Consider the following 16809-nt stretch of genomic DNA (forward strand, 5'->3'; position numbering starts at 1 on the left):
CTCTCACTGCATGCTGCAATTATGTAAAATTTCATATTAGAAGACTAAGTGCTGCCTTGTTCGCAAAGACAGGCTATATTGGTTTTGACAGCAGGGGTACCAATAATTGTCCCTTATGGTGCAATGAGTGACTGACCCAACCCTCCGATCCTGTTCATTAACATCCCTAACCCATGATTAGAACGGAAGAAGCCTTTTGAAAAAGAAGTTAAACATCTTCAGGAAACAGAAGCAATTTTTGATTATCTTCCTACTGAAAAATTGCCTAAAATGTTTCTGCATGTTCATGCTGTTACAAAAAAAGGTATTTTGCAAATCATTTCCAGGAACTCCAACAAACACAAATAACACTGTAATAAATGCTTGTATTTCTGTAAAAGGTAGTGTTTTGTATTTGATTTTATTATTTTCCAAGTTCTGGTAAGCATAGAAAAGATTTCTGACAAATATTTGTATTTCAACATGCTACTCTTTTGCCCATCATTTAAATTTTGTTTCTTCCTTTCTTTCTGGTATGCTTCCGTCCTTTGTTCCTCCATCTCTTCTTTTCCTTGTCCTTTGCTCCCTTATTTTTTTCTTCTGTCTTTTATTCCTTTCTAGAGTCATTCTTTTTTTCTTGCACTCCTCTAGTCTTTGTCCAACCCTCTGTCCATCTCTTCCTTGCCACCTTTGAACATTCTTATTTCCAGCTGCTTGTTTTTGAACATTTCATATTTAAATCCTGCCTGCTGCAGAAATAGTTGCCAAAATAAACTTTCAAATTGGATATTTTAAGTGAATTCAAGTGACTGAAAAGTTGAGTCTGGAGAAGTATTTTTACTTAAATGTGTAGGAGCCCAGTTTGCAGTGTAAGATTATTACTGTAAATATGTCATATTTGACTTTTATCTCGTGAATATACATCATACATTTTTCTTAACTTAAAGAAAAACAGCCAACCTTGGTATTGGTATCCCCATGCTGGCCAGCAACTTCATCAAACCAGACATCACTGTACACCTCCAAAGTGAAAATGGACTCTTGGGACTGGTAAGAGTTTTCCTCGCTGCATTCAAAGACATCAAGTTGAAAGAATGGTCAATTTTGCAGAAGTGAGGGCTTTAAAGCAAAATTATGCTTAGAGTGTACGGGAAGATAAATAGTCAGACGTTAAACTTTATCTTTTCTAGTTTGGTCCCTAATTTGAGATGTGCAAGGTTCATTATATAACGGATTGTGGCAGTTTGACACTTTTTCCTTCCATTTTTTGTTACAGTCATTATTTGCTGCCTGAGTCTTTTAACAAAGGCTGCTGGAGCTGCTGAGAAAGGATTTTTCAATTGGTTGTGTTTGCAGAAGTATGTGGGTGCCTACTGCCTATGCAATTTTTTATTTTTTTAAACTTTCTTTAATTAAAAGCCCTGGATTTTCAAAAAGTATCCTTCTCACCTTTCTTCTCTACACCTTTCATCTTTTAGTGAAAGAATTGCTCCCTTTGTTGTACACAGGGGCAAGGGTGGGGGGGGTGGGGGGAATCAATATCTTATCTAATTTAGAGATGTGATTGTATCTGTCTCTGTCTTGAAAGATTATAGCTGGGCAGGATGAGTCACGTGTGTGAGCAGATGTATGCTTGTGCTCCTGTGTGCACACTCATGTTTCATTTCTTTTTGGATAGGGGCCCTACCCCACTGAGAATGAAGTGGATGCAGACCTTATTAATGCTGGTAAGCTTTATTGATCGGTGCCTTAAAAGATAAATTTATATTTGAGAAAAAAAATTCAAGTAGACAATGCAGCATTTTGGAAAGATCAAGAAGTGTTTGGGGTTTTTATACATTCTTCTACATGCCTCTGCATTGCTTGATAAATTCTGTCTCTCAAGAGTTGGCTTTTCTTTCTCTCCCCATATGCTTTTTTTAAGACCTTGAAAAAGAATTCACACATATTAGATACTAAACAGGAATAATATAAACTATGTATTATGTATAAATGTCATATTATATCCTCTATAATATAGGATTTTATGTGTTTGACCAACAGAAAAGTAGAATATTATTGTGATTGTTGTCTGAAAGCAAAATGATACTTTTTTTTTTTTTTTTTTTTACAAATTACAATTTAAATATTTCTGCTACTGAAACCCCAAAACATAATAATCCTACTTACTTCCGAAGTTACTTAAATAGTGGTTTTTCACCTTCCAATAGGACCATGACCTAAATCACACAGCTAGACTCACAATGGAATATTTTATATCAAAGCATATATATGTATGTAGTCCAGATTTAAATCCAATTCAGAATTTTGGCAAGACTTGAACATTTTTTAATCTGCTCTCCATCCATGTTGACAGAACGTGAGCTCTTCACATCAGCGGTTACCACAATAAGACGGTTCTGAGAACATTTGCAAGCCAGGCTTTTCAAAATATTAGCTGCACACATTTTGAGAGCTCATTTGCTTTCTCCTTCACAATTACTCCCCATAAGGTACACATAAGGCCACTGTCACAATTGCAAACATGATTTTTGCAAGGCGCTGAATGTATTAGCGTCTATTCTTTTTTTAATCTTGATTCAAAAATTAACCTACTATATTATCATTTAATATTATTGCTTTTGCAAATGCCATGTGCTGTTAAGTCTATTGCTGTAATGTATTAACCCTTGCGCTTTCTGTCCCCATTCTGCAGGGAAGGAGACTGTCACTGTACTCCCGGGGGCTGCCTATTTTTCCAGTGATGAGTCATTTGCCATGATCCGAGGGTAAGACCGTGACAAACAAGCTTTGAAAACTTTATTTGCAAAGCGAAAGTTAGTTATGGGTGACATTTAAATGGAATTGCACTATACAGATCCTTAAAAAAATAGGTTTCATAACATGGTGACTCAACCCCATGGACTGAAGTTATTGTCGAAAATGGGAAGAAAATGCCACATTTCCTCCAAATCAGATACTTAATTTTCTTCCAAACCACCTCCTTAAAGCTATAAACATGATTGACCACAGGACACCAAGATGTGAAACACTGGATAATACAAATGGCTGCTGTCACCAGCCCAACCAGACAGCAGCCTTGTCAATATATCCTAAGTCTCTTGTTTTTATTGATTTGCCTGCTGACTGATATTGCCCACCCGTGCTCCCTGCAGCATTAGTTTTGTTTGGCCACCCAGAGGAAATTCAATAGTGGTCATAAACAATAATGTCCAGTCACACTGTCTGAGACTAAAAGCAACCAAAGCTGAATTTGTATTCGCTTTGGTCTCCTGCTGTGAAGATGCAATGGAGAGTTTAAGAGATTCTCTGAGATGGATTGCTAGCTGCTAAAGCATACACAATTAAACAAGCTAAGCAGCCAGCCTTTATCATTTAACTGTAGCTGCTTGAAATAGAAAATTTACAGTGCAGCTGGTTAAAATTTAGTTCTACAAATATTATAACTACTCCTTCATAACTACTCCTCCTTAACTACATTTGCTGTTGAGACTGTTTATCTGTTATGTTTCATGTAAAGTTGCTCAGTTAGTTATTAGGCTTTTTTAAACAGTTACATTTTATTTCACTTCATCCATATCTTGGCAGAGGAAGATAAAATAAAAAAATAAATGCTCAAAGAAATCAGTTGATGACCAGTTTTTCAGCTTGATGGGGTCCAATGAGTTAGAAATTCAAGAATCATATATTTTTCCACAGGTTTACACTAACTGCACTAATCCCAAAAATTGGATCCATAAAGTTTTTAAAAATATTTTCTCCAAGTTCATTTTGTCTTTGATATAAAGTAATAGTAAAAAAATATAGCAATTGCCTATTCAAACGCAGCATGATTCTGCTCATAGTATAAGAGTCTAGAAATATGTTTAAGGCTTCTCTTATATTGATATCATATGGTTATCAAAAATAAATTCTAATTTTTGGGAATCGGTATCAGCAGATCCAAACTTTACAAAAGCTTGAGATAAGAAAGTGGATATTTCCACTTCTAATTAACAACTTGTGAAAAGGTCATACCAACATAAACAAGACGTTCTGAACTTCACTATATGGAAATTGGACCCTCCTGCCTGTTGGATCAGGTATTTATACTCTCTGGGCATCAGGAGAATGTAGATACACTATGAAAGGGTTTTTTTGTATGTTTTTCAAGGTATTCAAAGGTTTTCTGTCAAGAAGACAAAGATGGGATGTTAATATTTTTAAGATTCTAACTAGTCTTTCTCCTATGAATGGACCTACGTTCATAAGTTTAACTGATCCCAAAACTGACAGCTGTCCTTCTCTGTTGTGTCATCTCTCAAGGGGTCACATCAACCTGACAATGCTGGGAGCCATGCAGGTGTCAAAATATGGAGATCTAGCCAACTGGATGATCCCTGTGAGGTTTACTTTAATTTAAATCTATTACCATTTTTAATAATGTTTTTCCTACTGCATTTTTATAGTGTTGAATATGACATTAAAAGAAAAAATGTTCCAAATGCTGCTTGCAGAACTTGTGGTGACAACTTGTGACATGATTGCACAGAAGTTTCTGCCCAGAAGTAGCGCCAACGTTTCTCCATGCACCCCTGAACATATTTAATTTGTCAAAGGATGCATCCAAGCTTGTGAGTCAAGTCCAAAAATAATGGACACAGAAATGGAGGCAGACGCACAGTTTCTGGCTTTCAGTGCACAAAACTGTGTATGTATTATGGATGTCCAGTTTGAAAATATCTCAAAAGTTCAGACAGTAGTTTAGGAAGTTATTGCTATTTTCTAAGCACTTGAGGCATGTGTATATGAATTGGATAGTGGTAAAAGGAAGCAGCTAAAAGTCTCACTGTTCTTAAGTTTTTTGTTTTGATACATGGACTTTTAGATGCTGTGGTGAAGTTGTTTAAATCAATATTTATGTATTTGTCCAGGTGAAAGTACTCTCAAGTGCCACACCACTGACGGTCATTTTAAGTCATTCCAGATTTATTATTCAATTACAAATACATACAATTATTGCATATCTACTTAACATTTATTTATTTGAAAGTTTGATCCTACAAATAAGAAACACTCTTTGATTTAATCATTTTATTTCAGCTAGTAAAAACATAAAACATTCAATAAGAAACAAAATCATTAATTCATCCTTCTGGCTTTAAAGGGCCAACACCTTCATCCCTTAATTATGGAATTTGAAATTATAGTATGCATAGAAATGAGGATTGACCTCATCCAATGTTTTAATGTTCAAATATTGCTATTGTTTTTTACATGCAGCTAAAAGTAAGTTAAATAAATGAGCTTAAAGCGTATATAGTAAAAATATAATACAACGTAAATACAGAATATGTAAGCAAAATTAAAGGTAAGCTGGATCCTAATTTGTTGCTGCACTCAATACTACTTCTGTGATTTAGTTTTTTGGGGGGGCATGTCTTCAAATTTGAAGGTAATTACTCCTTAAATATTCAAGGTTTTTCACAATGGATGTTGATTATAATTGCAACAAACTGCAGACATTCTTGTCTTGAAATCAAGCCTCATTTTTCCAAAGTGTCTCTCAGTATAAATATTCAGAAAAGCCTGTGTGAAAATTCTGAAACATTGTATTTGATCTTTATTTTCGGGTGAAATTGGCCAATTTTTGATTTTTGAAAAGGTTGGAAGCTACTGATGATGCTTTTAGATAAATCAATTTCTTTTTAAGAAATATAATGATCCAGAGATTGTCAACCAAATTAAGACCTTTATGGGTCCTGACAGCAGCCGTCTAACTATGACAACATCTTCAAGAGAAGGGCTCAAAGAGCAAAATCAAAAACACTCTGCGAAGTTGTGGAATGACAAAATATATTGTTCAAAGCCAGGTCTCTTCCCACACCACAAACCTACCGGTTTTGACTTTGCAAGATAGTGGTAACTATGCAACATCTAAAGCTGGAAAGAAGTTTAATTCATCTAGATAAAAGGGTTAATCTAGACATTTTTCATGGCTTTCAGCTGTAATACATTACTGACATGAGAAGGAAAACCCACTGGAGATGTTTTCCAGACTGCACAGAGGAGGAAGCTCCATTATCTGAGAACTTTTTTCTTCACCGGAACATTGGTTATTCTGGCTATACAAGGGGATAAATAGCTGGCTATTAGAAGAGCGCTTGACTGTTGAGACTTTCAATTGTTTAGCATAAACTGTAAAATACTGAAGCAGTTCTTGCACATATCCTACCCTAAACTGTGCTTCAATCTTCATAAGCTCCTCGTCTTGAAAGATGGATGAAGAAAATTACATTTCCTGCCGACTATGATAATAAAGTATTCACCATCTAAAGATGGGTTCATAGCGTGAAATTAGAAATGTTTTCACGTAGGAGTTTGGTTTTCTGCACTCTCAGCATGATAGTAGATTTCTAATGTTTTAATATGCAAAATGCAGATGAAAATTTTCCAGCTCAGGGTTTTGAAATGCTTTTACATCTTCACTTGTGTGAAACATCTGAGAGAAAAGCAAATGGATGAAAACAAAAGGGTAATACAGTAAAAAAAACAACAACAAAAAAAAACTATTTGAACTTTATCATGTATTTAATGCATAATCTATAATTTTTCCCTCATAGTGAACTGCAAAAATGTAGACCGAAAACTCCTCTTAAAAGTAACAAAGTAAACGCATAATTTAGATGGTTAAAAAATGTGTTACTTAACTGATATCAACAATGTATTTGAGAATGCATATTTCTAATGAGTTGTAGAAATGACCACAAATCTATTTAAAAAAAACAACTGTTGAGAAATTGGATCATAAAACATTAGATGTGTCAACATTTTGAACAGGTAACTTCACCTAATGTCACATGCTGTTGCCATGTTGATGGATGAAGTTGGTTTCAAGGACTTCTTGTACTACAATTGTATTGCAGTTTCCTTTGTGTTGTATTTGATCATTTGTGTTAAGTCATTTAACCTTTCTTTATACAATCTTTGTTTTTTGTTTAGACACATTTTTCCACTGTCCAGCGACAGATAAAATAGCCATGACTAATTCTGGCACATTTACAGAAATGTTAATTAATATGCATTGTTCCTTCCAGTTAAATCCTAAATTTCAAAATTCAAGTACATTCACTTAAACATGGTTCCCATTACTTTGATTTCCATTTTGTAAGTCTCTATCTTTTCTTTTCAAACACATCTCCTGTTTATTCACAATAATAGTAGTTTGTCTTTTAAGTTAAATTGTAAAATCTTTGAATTGTAAAATCATTGAATATTCAGATCACATGTAGGTTTAGCCGTTGTTTTTTTGTTACTTGGAACACAGTTTCCTTTGTCTTACTGTCAGTTCTGTCTCTGATTCTTGTCATTAGTTGTCTGGGTAACAAAGCATTATAGCAGTCTGTCGCTATGTTATTAAATAGAGAGCCATTTGTATCAGACAGTGGAGACCGTCAAGAGAATTGGAGGGGGAGAATAAAAAAGCTGGTTGGTAAGTGGGAACCCTCGCATTGTGGAGGGGGTCATTTTCTGTGGTAATTCCACCATAAACTGAATCCTACCACTTCTACAATAAATTCAAGTGTTGCCATAGCAACTCAAAAAATGCAGCAAGCCCCTAAAGTGTTGTAAGATAGAGCTTCAGTCAAAATATGGTTCCCACAATGCAGTTTTTCAGTGTTATTGTCACAGTGGTATAATTTAATGCCATTGTCTTTTATTTAAACAGTTTTGTTTTTATGTTTTCTGGTTTTTATTATAGTCCTGCTATTTTTGTTTGTTTTGTTTCTTTTATTGTTATTGCTATGCATGTTATGGTTTATATCAGTTTGATAGAATTTATTGCACTTTAGAAATCACATGTTAACATGACATCAAGCAGTTTCTCTTATAAATTGGCTCTCAGGGAAAATATCTGTTCACTTAGTATTTAAAGCCCTTGAACTTTTGCACTTTTTTATGTTACAAACTAAGTGTTTGTAAACAGAGTCCAAATTATGTAGAGCCAACATTTTCTGCAATTACCAGTCTTTTATGGATGTCTCTATTTGTGTGCATAACGCACAACTGCCAGCAATTAGATGAAATCTGCAAGTACTTGAGACTCCAACTAGAAACGCTCATAACTGCCCTTTTTAATAGTTCAAACACCAAAAATGCCTTGATATGCATTAGTACACACAAGTGAAGCCATCTGAGCACTACTACAGAACCTACGGTACTATTTAGTCTTCCTTATCGACTCGCTTGTGTATACAGCCAATCAGCTCCAAGGAAAATGCAGTGGATTGTGGACTGTTTAGCAAATGGCAGCCAATAGCGTGTCAGCATTCCACTTTTAAATTCCTGCTGGCCAGCTGCATTTTCTTTAAAGACAAACATCCCTGCAGCCTGATCCCACCAATCCCAACGCTCATCTCATGAAGATGGCATGAAAACATAAAAACCTTCCATCGGTATAAAAACTCTTTCAAAGCACTTGATAGTTTTGTTTCATCTGGATTAGATACTACTGACATGGTCTCCAGTAGTCTATGCATACAACTCCCACATTGCATTACATAGAACTGAATATACTTTATTACTCTCAGAGGGAAATTCATGAAGTTATCTTTCTGATTTTACAGAGCAGTAGTTGGAAATTTTTATTTAATCTTTAGTTGATCTAATTGTATTAAAGAGCACTTTCATTTCCCGTTTTATTTTTAAATTATTTAAAAATTAATAGGAGAAAATCTCTAGCTTCAGTGTCTGTTGCACTGAATGAAGTCACTTGTGCTGTTCAACTTTGCAAGGTCGAAATGAAAAATATATTCCAAGAGCTGGGTTCAATTATTACAAATTATACAAAGGCCAAATTAAACTTTTAACTTGGAATACATATATAGGCCACTGCAGGTTCCTCTGGTATGATGAGTGGCTTAAGCCTCGAGCTAAATGAAAGAATGTCTTTAAATATTCTAACCTAATTTCTTTTTGACTCTATTTAATCATAAATAGCTTATCTGTAAAAACAAATTATGCAGCTGTAATAGTTCAGCTGAGACAATGAGGGAAAGTGTGGTCATCAGAATTGTAAGCTTGCAGCTCTAGTTTTCTCTTATTAACAGAAGAGAGGTCTCACGGTAAATGTACAGTTTTATCCATGTTTTTCCTAATGAAATGTGTCTAGAAACATGCCTTTGATGGACCTGTTGTGCTCAGACTGCAGCAGCCAAATGAACACAATCAGAGTGTTGAGGAAATGAAAAACCTCTGGGGCCTCAGTCTGACCAGCAAGGTCAATAACATCAAGGCTTTGTTAATTAAATGACTAAATTACGGAGCTGTTGGTGGTGGCTCTGTCTGAGGGTATTTATGTGAATATTGTTAGAAAAATATGTCCGTTCCATCTGAGTGGCCTTGCACATGCTCCGCTGGTAAGAAGTCAGGTCACCCATCAACCTCTTTTTGGTATGATGACATTGATTTTGTAAAATGTTAATATGATCTGTCCTGCTCTCCAAGGTGTTGCCTTTTTTCTTCTTTTAGACTCAAAACCAAAATCTTTGGAGATATTGAACTAACCTATCAGAAACAATGGAGCAAGATGGAACAGATATAATCTTTTTACAAATGTTATTTTAATCGGTTTGATATGTGTGCTTTGTCACAGAGACACACATCATTATAATTATTGAGTTTGGCAAACAGAACAGCATGTAATTAAATGGTGTCTGCTAGAAAGCTTTAGTCTGACTCTGTCATTGTTGTATGCATTAGGTCACAAGCAAAAAAAAAAAGAATAACTGACTAGTTATGAAAATCAACGTCACTGTGTTGATCATATTTAACCACTGTTTTTAAGGCCAAGTATGTTTGTGACTTCTATGTTTTCTGTACTTTTGGCCCTTATTTTCTGTAGCATTCCAATTATTTGCTGCTATTTTTCTTCCTAACTGTTGCTTATTTTAATCACGTTCCTGTTTGGAATTCAGAAAACTATTGGGTGTGCAGTACAGTATGCTTTGAATTCACTCACAGTCTCAAGATGCAGTTAGGCAAATAAATGACATCAAAAATACACTAGAACCTCTAATGTTCGTTTGTTTGGTATTTTTGTTTTACTTTTTTGAATATATAGTGGACCGCAGGTGTGACTATTCTGCGTTCAGCAAATTGGCAGTCCAGCTACCCTACCAATGAAGCTAATTTCAACCTCATGACCTCAGAAACTCGTGAACCATATCTGATGACCATAGCTTAAAATCTGAACGAAGGGAAACCAGTAAATAGAAAGCTTTGCTTTTTCAACCAGCTGTTTCTTCACCACAACAGACTTTTTCAATGTCCACATTACTGCAGATGAAGTCCCAGTCTATTCTTTAAAGATGGCAATACGGACCCACACCATTTGCAAAAAGTAAAGATGGGACCATAATGTTTCCAAACCAGGCACTTCTCGCAATCATCACAACTTAAGATCTTATCCAAAAGCATCACAGAAGACCGTACTCGTGCAATGAGAATAATCTAAAAATTAATCTCATAAAAATATTAAATACTAATTTATTTAATATTTCTTTATATTAAATAAATTAGACTTATTTAATATTACTGTGGTCATCTTAAAAATAGTAGCAGATGTCCAGCATGGATAATAGGCTTTTACACCATTTAGTTGCCGTCTTCATCAGTCTCATTTACAGCTTTCATACTCACCCAGCACACAAACTGCCACAGATAGATTGATTGAAGAAAGATGGATAACAAAGATGTTTTTGAAGATCAGAAGGGGGAGAAAAAATTGACTAAACCAGATTTTCATGATTTCATTTACGGATGTTGATAAGCTGCTACATCAGTCAACGTTCAATTGGCTGCATGAGATAAAATTCAAAGGTTATGCTTCCCCCTCACCTCTCAAAAGCACCTTGTGTCTCCCGAACCTCTTTTCTGGTCTCAGTTGATATCTTTCCTATGCAGCTGGCTGACTGTATCCTTATGATGCACCACACTTGGCATATATTTTCTTGGGCTATTGAGCAGAGAGCAAAACAGGCTCTTCACATGATTGATGAGGAAATGGGATTTTAATTCAGTTACTGAGCCGTCACCCTGTGGCCATATCTGCATGTCAGCCTTCCACATTTGGAAACCAGTTTGTTGGGAACAATGGGAGACTGAGAAATGATTTTTCACCCATCTGACAAATTTCCTCATGGTGATGAACTCTCAGATTGCTCTTCCCATTTTAAAACACCTTTCTTGCTTCTTCCTTACAAGTGAAATGCATTGTTTTTTATAATTGAAAAGACAGCAAATTTGTCTCTGCTTCTTGTAAGATGTAACACTATCATGTATTTTCTTTTCTGCATTTCCACTTTCTGCTGTTATGTGACCTTACTAATTTGTCAACCTCTACAGATTTCAATATTTGAGGTGCAATTTCTTTATTTTTATTTTTTCAAAAACTGATACTTCTTTTACATTGTTTTATTTTCTGAGATGCTTGTATCATTACATATCAAACGAACTTCTTTCTTAAAAATAACTGTCAATATATACCAGGAGTTTAAATAAGTTTGGACTTGGCTATACATAGTAGTAAATTTTTAAACCTAAAGTTTATGTATGTTGGAAAATCTTCCCCCAGTCCTCTGCTCACATTTCTTTTTAACTATTGTTTCATATCCACATTGTACTTTAAAAAAAAAAAATATTTAGCAAATAGTGTGCCACAGTTTATTCATTGAGAGTTCCATCTTTTTCTATTTATTTGAATGAAATACTAGAAACTCATGGTTGCCCCTTCTGAATGTGTTCTTTATTACATTTGACCAACAGATTCAATATGGCATTATAGCATCCATTATATAAGGCATCTGGACTTTGATAACATTACTACTGCATTTCGGTCTGTGGGTCCAAATTTATAAAAACATGTTTTGTTTGAGGGAGGGGGATCTTTCTAGTGGTTATTTATATTTGGATCACTTAATTCCGTGTTTGGAGAGTGTACTTTTTTCTTACCTGTGCCAAAATATACATTTTATTTCTGCATTATTTTTTGTGTGTAACTAATAAATGCTATTTACGATTTGTATTATAGCAACTTGCCTTTTTCAGCTGTTTTTGATCAGAGCTTCTTTTGACAGATGCATTGATCTTAGTATAATCAGCTGAATGTGCTGAGCTCTAGTGTGCATGTTTCAGTGCCTCCAATTATGAGTATAAAGCTATACTGTTGTGAACTCCTACAGTAACCTTTAGGAATAATATCTTCATAGAATCCATATTATTTCTGGGTCGCACATTTCATTCTCATTATTTAGAAAGCATTTGTAATGTTCCACTGTCAGCTCACCATATTTGTTGAAGCTGTAGATTTGTAAGCTCCTTCTGCCACAGTCTCACTGTGAAGTTTCCATCTTCTCACAAGAATAGGGATGTATTAGAAGATATCTCAGCACATAGGACACAAAGCTCTTCTGCAAACATCTGTTGGTTTTTTTTTCTCTGAAAAGGATTAGATTTTTGAGACTTATTTTACAGTAGCCGTTGTGAAGGAATGCATATCGTTTTATTTTCTGGGTGAAAACTTGAATTACATTTGAGAACTAAACTCAAAATCTGCTTCCCTTTTTTTCAATAGGGCAAAATGGTGAAAGGGATGGGAGGAGCCATGGATTTAGTAGCTAGTGCTGGAACTAAGGTGGTGGTCACGATGGAGCACTCGGCAAAGGTGCGTATGTGTATCGTTGTAGGAGTGTGTGCTTTTAACTTACTTTCAAGTCACCTCAGCTAAAGGAGTAATATATGTGTACTTTTCTAACATTGTTTTACGATCTGGTGACGTTTTAACTCCAGTTCAGCCCGCTGTTCCCCTTTTGTCTTATGAATTTAGTCACTGGTTTGTTTTGTAAGGTTGATCATATCATAAATAAAGTTTTGGATCAGCTGTCACTATGCTTAGTCTTATTCCACCTCACCATCTTGTCTTAAATAAAATCCTACCCGGGCCCCTGTCTGAGTTTGTAAATTAGCTTGAAGATTGTACCACATCCCTGCTAAAACATGTTTCCAATCAGTACCTTGCTGGCCAAAAGTTAAGTAAAAAATGCAGTCCTCCATCCACTCTTAATTAGCAGTTGTTGACAAATGAATTGAGAAAATGTTGTAAAAACATAACTAGATGCTGCTTTGAATAAATAAAACACCCTTAGCAAATGTGAGTCAGGTTTCTCTGTTGTAAAAAGTATAGAACTTTAGAACCTTATATCTAAATTTCTACTTAAGTACTTTTTCCTTCTGAGTCAAACTAAATTGGCGATTCCCTTTTATCATGCTTGCTTCCTTTGCCAGCTTAGTTTGTATTTGCTTCCTATAATAATGACTGTGACTGTTATGGCTGATTAGGGACAAGTCGGTTAATAGATTGCCTAATGCATTTTTATCTGAGAATGCCAGTTCATCCTAATGAGGTTTTGCTCAGATGGCATCCCTTCTTCATTTGTCTTGAGCTAATTTAAAAACAGCTCCAGAATTGTAGTTGGTCCAGTTTTTTTGGGACAGGGAGGCATTTGGAAGAGCTGATTAACAGTTAAACCTGTTCCAGCTACAGATAAACTCGGTTTCTTTTTCTTTCCAAAATGCATAGCTTTACTGTTAGAAAATCCAGACTGACATACGACAGAAGCCCATTCTTCTGTATGGACAGAAACATGCTGGGTTCTGTTGTTTTTTTTATTTTTTGGGCTAATGGGACTCTGTCTGGCACCCAGCTAAGGTCCAGATGGTGCAGCAGGTGAACGTAACTGTACCATCCTGAAGGCTTTTTTTCATTCATGACGGGGGGAAAAAGGTGACGCATGGCAGGAATTTGTCTTCTTTTTTTCTTAAAAATTGACAGAAAAGGTAAAAACGAAGACGGAAAGAAAGGAGTTTAGTGCATACATTTTTAGGATGTGCTTGCATAATCAGTAAAATCCTATATTTATTTGACCAACTTGTTGAGCAAGCGATGCATCTTTGCTTATAACATGTGTCTCTTTCCTTTCAGGGAGGAAAGCACAAGATAATGGAGAAATGCGTCCTGCCATTGACAGGGAAGCAGTGCGTGGATCGAATCATCACAGAAAAGGTGCAACTTTATCTTCATTTGTGCACATAATATATGCAAATGTTCCTTATTCCACTTGAATGGAAGATAAGAGTCAGTATACATACTGGGATGAATGAGCCATTAACCATACATTTTTAGTGCTTAATCAATTTGGATTGTAAATAATTTAAAGGTTCTGATGCACTGGAAATGTTTTTGAAAGTAAATTTTCATGGTAGAAAAGAGCCTGTAAAATGCAGGACTTATGGTGCCTGTTGCTGTGATGGACTAAATAAAAAGGCAACAAGAAGTAGAAGGCTATTTATGATGCCACATGCAGTGCATATCTGGGCCACGAGTTATGTGATTATGTTTTTACAGACTTGCCTTGGACCTGCACCTTTGGTTGTTTGGAACAGATGACACACAAACCTGTCATCTCTTACCAAAGCTGACCTTGCCATAGAAGTGGTCAAAACCATGTTGCAATACTATTTTCTTATTAATTTACTACATCTTACATTTTAATTTAATCAAAATCTTGAAACTGAATTGGTCTGAAATGTAATATAAGGAATTTATCTATTGGAGGGCGTAAAAATAAAGAATCATCCACCCAATTCTTACACATTCTAGCAAATTAACATTTTATTGTCCAAAATATGATCAGGTTATCTGCACTTTTTTGTTAAAAATGTTATATTTTACCATTGGACCATTTTTAAAGTATAAATACAAAACCTCACTAAAAATATATGTCTGTAGAATAAAATCAAAACCTGCAGAGGATTGAAGGATGAGTAGAGGGGAAAGCGGTACACATGATAGGACTGATGGAAAGGTACAGCAAGCGAGGAAGGGACAGACTGGAGATGGATGGACGGACTGATGGATGGTTTGACAGACAGACAGATGGCTGAATGGATGGATTACATTCTTAATTTAATTCACATATTTCTCTAATTTGGCTTAATTCAATTTTATTTTTGGTCTGCGAAAAGATCAACCTACTGCATTTCATAAATGTATTCTCATATTCTGATAATTAGAACATCAGGCTCTGTATTTAAAAAGTATTCATCTGCAGGAAGATTCTTTTTTTCTTTCCATAACCTAAACCTTTTGTTATAATAATGGTTCTAAATAAACATTTTCTGAATTTAATTATTTTACAATTATGGTTCAGGTAGCTTGCATCTAAGCATGTTTTCCTCACATACATGATTACCTACTCACACGCGGTGCTCTCTGTACACTTGGAATATGTTGAATGCTAGATATTCGCTTTGAGACTAATTAAATTGTGCCCAGAAGCTGCTAGATGAACAAAAATGTGAAATGGAAACCACAAGGCAAACTGTTTTTAGAGAAAAACATCTAGATTTGTAACCTTTGTTGTAGAAGAAAGGGAAGATTCATCGGGGTGGCTTGTCAAATTCAAATGGAAGAAACCGCAGCTTTGACTGCTAAATGTGAAAAATGGTGGAGCAGATGTGGAAATCCACTCAGCAGAGATGTTATTGTCTTAAGTGGATTTTGATCCAGATGTAGCGTTGTGCTCAGTTCAGATAATCCTTTCCCCCCTTCTAATAACTGCCTTTAAAACTTTGTCCACTAAAAGCAAGACCTGTCTCTATCACCCCCACCATCCCCCCAACATCCCACTCATTCCTTTCTGCTCAGCTTGTTTCTGTTGTGATCTCACAGCTTTTCTCAGCAAGCAGTTTTCTGTTAACATTTGGAAAAGGTTACAGCCCTTTATACAGAATTACAAACTCGGCTGCCATCTCCTCTTCTCCATCTTCCTCCTTTAAGTCTCGGCTTTCTTGCTCCCTAAACACTCGCTCCTTGAATATATTTCCAGCTTTTTACTGTCTCCAGCCTGGATTGCTCTTTATAATTGATGATCTCATTCTCTTCTTTTTTCAAAACATATTTTTCTCTTTTTTCTTCATGCTTTGTATTTTACTAACCCCCTCCTACCATTTTCAGCTTTGTCTCTTGTGGTTTGAATGGATTTGTTCTTTGCTTTATTCCAACGAACTACACAATAAGCTGGCATATTCTGACCCAATGTGTGAGCATTTTGAAGGCAGTCTGACAGTGCCACCCCCTTTCTTTGTAGTCTGGGCAAAGCGAACTGAACTTTTCAGAAATTCTGAAATGTGGTCGTCAGTTTGTCATCTCCTGAAAAAAACTAGCCTCAATGCAACTGCCGAGAATATATCACCTTCAGTTGCTCTTTCAGTGGCTGTTATGAACAAAAGATATATATTTTTTAAATGAGGTCAGCAGTAGGATGATTTTCTAGCTATTGGTAAATTAAGTGTGACTTTTTTTCCTGTGACAAAATAATTGAATGCAGTGCCATGCAAAGCTGTTCACGTCCCTTAACCACAAACTTCAATGAATTTTCTTGGGATTTTATGTGTGGAACAATACAAAGCAGAGCAAAATTGAGAATTGGAAGGGAAGCTGCCTTCACAGGTCACCTGATTACTAAATGGAGTCAATTTATATGTAGGTGAAATCTAAACAATTGAACGTGTATGACACAACTTTTAGATGTGTCCCCTGTGCAACACTCCTGAACGAAATACTCTTCTCCAGTGCGTTGAAGTACGTCTGAGACCAGATAACGACCTGATTGTTTGACTCCCGTGTGTTGAAGCAGATACACATCTACAAGTTGCAGGACATCACCCCTCAAAGCCTGGATTTGAGTACCCCTGGTTCAGACATGGGATAGATTAGCTTAAAGTCAAAGT

The 16809-nt window shown here is 35.6% G+C and overlaps 1 protein-coding gene across 1 annotated transcript in view; it reads left to right on the forward strand.

Moving 5' to 3' along the window:
* oxct1a (3-oxoacid CoA transferase 1a) overlaps positions 1 to 16809 on the forward strand; it is a 42243-nt gene that overhangs the window by 19098 nt on the left and 6336 nt on the right. The window contains exons 10-15 of the mRNA XM_044110610.1: positions 935 to 1029; positions 1658 to 1706; positions 2675 to 2747; positions 4285 to 4360; positions 12593 to 12682; positions 14000 to 14080. Of these exons, the coding sequence (XP_043966545.1) occupies positions 935 to 1029; positions 1658 to 1706; positions 2675 to 2747; positions 4285 to 4360; positions 12593 to 12682; positions 14000 to 14080 (464 nt within the window). The remainder of the gene's footprint in view (positions 1 to 934; positions 1030 to 1657; positions 1707 to 2674; positions 2748 to 4284; positions 4361 to 12592; positions 12683 to 13999; positions 14081 to 16809) is intronic.

The sequence above is a fragment of the Gambusia affinis genome, linkage group LG03 (assembly GCF_019740435.1).
Source record: "Gambusia affinis linkage group LG03, SWU_Gaff_1.0, whole genome shotgun sequence".
Lineage (NCBI taxonomy): Eukaryota > Metazoa > Chordata > Actinopteri > Cyprinodontiformes > Poeciliidae > Gambusia > Gambusia affinis.